Source organism: Myotis davidii, unplaced genomic scaffold (genome assembly GCF_000327345.1).
Source record: "Myotis davidii unplaced genomic scaffold, ASM32734v1 scaffold1107, whole genome shotgun sequence".
NCBI classification, from domain to species: Eukaryota; Metazoa; Chordata; class Mammalia; order Chiroptera; family Vespertilionidae; genus Myotis; species Myotis davidii.
In genome coordinates this window covers 505,280-510,748 of record NW_006300016.1, presented here as the reverse complement: position 1 = coordinate 510,748, position 5,469 = coordinate 505,280, and the positions used below count along the sequence as shown (strand labels likewise).

The 5,469-nt window shown below is 35.6% G+C and overlaps 1 protein-coding gene across 1 annotated transcript in view; it reads left to right on the top strand.

The window, feature by feature from the left end:
• CFAP47 (cilia and flagella associated protein 47) overlaps positions 1–5,469 on the top strand; it is a 458,234-nt gene that overhangs the window by 71,285 nt on the left and 381,480 nt on the right. The window contains 1 exon segment of the mRNA XM_015571970.1: positions 4,066–4,196. Coding sequence (XP_015427456.1) covers positions 4,066–4,196 — 131 coding nt within the window.

The following is a 5,469-nucleotide window of genomic DNA, read 5'->3' as shown; positions in this document are numbered from 1 at the left end:
TCCTCTTTCTCCTCCCTCCCTCTTTATCTCTAATTTAGGAATAGTCTTCATTTGTGATCAAAATAGAGTACATATCAGATCACAGAGGAATTCTAGTTTATAGAAATCTTGTGTTAGGTGTATATTCCTGTATTAGTTATTTCCAAATCATTACTTTTATATAACTCTACCAGTGTTTGTAACAGGGAGTGTTATGAACAACTTAAGTGTTCAATTTTAGTGCAGATATAGGCTGAGATGTTGACAAACTTAAAGAGTAGGACTTTTCCTTCATTCGGGTTGGAGATCATTGATATAGCCATATTTAATCTTTTTACTAGCCTGGATTGATTTAGCACAATCCAGGTTATTTATTAAACATTCCAGGTATATTTCCATTATTATTTAGCAGATTCACTTGACCCAGCTCTTTTTTTTGTTATTAATACTGATAATATTGGATCCTGCTCCAATATAGAGAAAAGCTAAATGAATAATCAGAAGAAAGAGAAACTATTTCTATACATTTCAGAGATTCTAGGTAAATCTCCAATATTTTTTTTAAACAGGTATCTAGTAGTACTAGTTATATAATCTGCATCCTAGTTTATAGGTTTGGCACTTTTCCTTGTGTTTCTTTTATTCTAACTATGGCTGAATGGGCTGGGCTTCACCCCAGTGGCTGCCATGGAAATGCAGTGATGATGCTGAATTTGTCAAAATAGAGGTGGAATTGCAATATTATAAACTGGAACACCAGTTATACTTCTCATGATCTTTAGTTCTTATTTTTACAGGGGATATTTTAGTATTTACTTTTATTTTCTTTGGGTTGTTTTTAGAATTTTTTAATCAAAGCACAAGAACACAATGGACTTTAATTTCAAATACAATGTTTATATGAGTACTCTCATTAGTCCTTAAGTACTTTTGATCTTTTTATTTTTTATTTATTTAGAGAGAGGAAGGGGGAGGAGAGAGAGGGAGAGAGAGTGAGAGAGAGAGAGAGAGAGAGAGAGAGAGAGAGAGAGAGATTAATGATGACAGTGAATCAGAGATTGGCTGCCTCTTGTTCGATTCCTACTGGGGATTGAGCCCGCAACCTGGGCATGTGCCCTGACTGGGAATTGAACTGTGACCTGGTTCATGGGTCAATGTTCCACCATTGAGCACCACTGGCCAGATACTTTAGATCTTTTTAGAACACAATTGATACAGTACTCAAATCTATTTCAGAGAACATTAAAGAAAGTATACATAGTTTATATATAGTTTTTTTAAAAAAATATATTTTATTGATTTTTTACAGAGAGGAAGGGAGAGAGATGGAGAGTTAGAAACATCGATGGGAGAGAAACATCGATCAGCCGCCTCCTGCACATCTCCTATTGGGGATGTGCCCGCAACCCAGGTACATGCCCTTGACCGGAATTGAACCTGGGACCTTTCAGTCCGCAGGCTGACGCTCTATCCACTGAGCCAAACCGGTTTCGGCTATATATAGTTTTTTTTATATCATTTTCTTTTGATGTTCAGAATAAATGTCATAATTACTCAATTTTGTTTTTGCTTCTTTGTGTAAATAGAAAATGCATTTTTATCATTTTTCTTATGTTCCTTTTGCTATATTGGTTTTGCATCTCAGATAATACATTTAATCATATCCCTCCCTATATTTTTGTAAACTAAAATAGTCCTGAATTAAATGTTATGTTGTGATTGTCCTTTCTTCCTGTGATATATTTTGGATTTTGTTTGGTTAGTGGATATTGTAAAGGAAAAGTGTAAGGGTGGGTTGATGTTTTTAAAGATGGAATTAGCTTCCATTACGATGTTTCCATTAGGTATTCATGTTTCTGCTAGTTTTGTTTTCTTCTATGTTGTCTTTAACTTTACTGAACCCTTGAGTCTGCTCAGTTTTTAGACTTGACTTGAATCAGTTCACTATCTTTCTCAATTATCTCCCTCCTTGGCCATTTGTAATATCTGCCCTTCCAATCCCATCTTGCTCAGTCTAACCATCCAATTAATGTCCCCTGTTCCCTCTTCAAGTGCCTTTATATATAGCATTGAATCTTCTCTGTCCATGTTACTTCCCATCACAATCTTCTCCACACACCTCTCTCTTCTAGCACTGTCACTTGCCTTTGACACTTCCCTCAGCTTTGTCCTCCTCTAGTCATCCTTGAGTTGTAACTCAAGCCATCTCTTTTAATGGGGTTTTCTCCACTTTCTAAGGCCAATTTAGACTCCCCTCTACAATTATTTGTTTCAATACATCTCCTATTGTGGTAGATGTTGCTAAGCCCGTACCTGATATATATTCCCTTTACTAACAGGATCCTCATTTTGTTTGGTGAAGCAGTGTTCTTATCTAAAAATCTCTTTTCCCAAGCTTCTTGCCAATGAGACATGGACAGAATTGTCTTTTATTTCCAACCTTCTTTGTGCCAGACACTGAAGTACTTCTACATATCTTAGCTTATTTAATCCCCTATAAAAATTCTCTGCGTTAGATACAGTTATCCCTATTTTATGTCTGAGGAAACTGTTACGTAGGTTAAGTAAATTGTCCAAGGTCTCGAGCTGAAACTTGAATCAGGGAGTCTGACCCTACAAATTGTGCTGTTTTAATCACTATGCCATCTTTCTACATCGAGGAAGGCCACACAGTAAGGAATGGTAGTGTGGGAAGCTAGAAAAAGCATTGCTCCTTGAAGGCCTTGTCAATCTGTTAAGGCAGCCCTGAACTACCTGTTTGTGGATGTCTAATTTCATAAGACAAACAAACCCCTATCTTCCTAACCCACTGTAGCAGGACTTTTTTTGTTACTTATAGAGAAGTCTAATCCCAGTGGACTCCCACTAGACTGTTAGCTCTTCTGTGTCCAGTTTCTATTCTTTTTATAAATTACTGTATTGGCATTCAAGAGTATTAATAATATCTGACACTGAGTGTTCTCTAGGTATCATGCACCATGTTAATTCCTTTACATGTCTTGTTAGCTCCCTTCATAGTCATAGGAGGTAGGCACTATATCTTTTTCAGGATTGAGGAAACTACCACCATATGAGAGTCAACCTCACCCCAAGCAAAGATTGTGGCGATCACACATCTCTCTCCGTTTATTGTCCATTGCCTTTGAATCTCAGGTGATCCTTTCTTCATTAAGAGAGAACTTCTGAGTCATTCTTTCCATAAAGTATTATTTTCTTACTTTAAAGGAGATGATGCATTTAAACAGATAAAGCAGCTCACTCTAAATGTGCCTGATGCCACCTGGGTTCTCAGTACATTTGAATTATAGAAATGTGTTGATTAATCATAGTTATATCAGAAGTTACATTTCTAGGGTTGTGAACATGCGGTGATTCCTTCCTCTAAAAACTGAATAATAGTCTGATGTTAATAAGTATTTCAGAATATTGGGAAACATGGAGGGGACACTTGTTCAGGGATCACAAACGGTTTTTGACTGTGTATGTATAAAGCCATTTCTAGCTCTAGCTGGTTTGGTTGAGTGGGTAGAGCATCAGCCTGTGGACTGAAGGGTACTTGGTTCGATTCCAGTCAAGGGCACCTACCTAGGTTGCAGGCTCCTCCCCTGACTGGGCCCTAGTCAGGGCTCATGCATGAGGCAACCAATTGATGAATTTCTCTCACATCGATGTTTCTCTCTGTCTTTCCTTCTCTCTTATACTCTCTCTAAAAATCAATGGGAAAATTATCCTTGGGTGAGGATTAAAACAAAAACAGAAACAAAATAAATAAAGCCATCTCTAATCCTAGAGTGCTTGTTTCATTGATAAATTTATATTTTTTGGAAATATTGGCATGCTTTTTGTCAAATATTTTCATCTGCCTTTTAAAATTGAAAAATAAGATATGTATTTTAGATTTTAATCAAACTATAAGTCTATACTAATTTGATAATCGCTCACTTAGTATTTTCCTATATTTTGAGTTTAATTTAAATAATTTGTTATATGATGTTGTTATATTTGTATGCAAGCCCTTATTTTGGATATGGAAATATATATATTTAAAATGTGGAACTGTCTTATTCTTTTCTAAATCCTCTGTAGGCATTATTGTACCATACTCCTCATTGGAATGTGAAGTAACATGGCTGCCGAGTTTCAGTGCTCCAGAGAATGGAGAATTTATTCTTCAAGTTGATGAAGGAAACACGATGACACTAAAATGTGTTGCACATGTAATGATTTCCCTTGAATATGAGTTTTATTTTGAGGGTTCTAAATTGGTTGGCATATGTGTATGTAGAGTAGTTGGATATGTATACTATGTTAGTAAAACCTGATTTTGTATGCAATACTTAGTTAACTAAATTATGTTATGATTTTTTTGGAGCCACTTCTCTAGCATAAATTAAGACTTTGCTAAAAACTGTGTTGCTATCTAGAATTAATTAGCAATCTAAGACTTTTGTGCTAACAATATTATGGTATTTCCATTGCTCCAGGCTTGAAATAAGCTGTGTCCTACTGCTCTCAATATTTTGTGCTTGACAGATTTACTAATATAAATTTTGCCCACATAGTCATCCCATGTGTATTTTTTCCTGACAGGTAAAAGACCAGCTATTTAGTGATGCAGACTTTACATTAATAATAGGTATCACTAATTGAGTAATTACAGTGTCAGGCATGATACTAAGTGTTGTTCATGCATTGTTTAATTTAATCCTTACAACAACTCTATAGGTATATACTAATAACTCAACTGATGGGTGAGGATATGGGAGATTTGATTGGTTAATGAACTAATACAGGTTTACACATGCAGTAAGTGACCTAGTTGGAATTTATATTCAGATCTATCTGCCTCCATAGCATTTGCTATTACCCTCTGATAAAATTTGCTTTCCACTTTCTCCACACTAGGATTGGTTAAGAATTAAACTTTGAGATATCAGAATAATAAATTAGATTCTTTTTTGGTAAACTTTTAAAGCCCTTAAAGTTAAATGGACTGTGAAATGTTGCTCTTAAGAAAGTAAAGATGGAGCAACATGAAGTGATTAAATAAAATGTTCAAGTGTGTCATTAATTTATGAAAGACTTGACCAATTCCTCTTCTATTACCGTATTTGCCGGCATATAAGATGACTGGGCGTATAAGACGACCCCCTAACATTTCCACTCAAAATACAGAGTTTGTTATATACTCGCCGTATAAGACTACCCCCTCTTCCGCACACCTTCCACACACCAAATAAAAGGTAAAACAATATCAGATTTGATTTTAACATTTTAATTTATATTCAAATGCTTATGACATGCAGGAAAACTGTCACAAGGCTGTATGTAATCAAACATATACATAAAACAGTGCAAGTTTATTACCGGTAAACATACCGGTAATTCACTAAAGAAAACACACTCTATAGACTGGTACCGTAGATGCTTCTCAGGAACACAGGCAAGCAGCCCACAACCTAGAGGGACTGTCAATGATAGAAGAAAGAT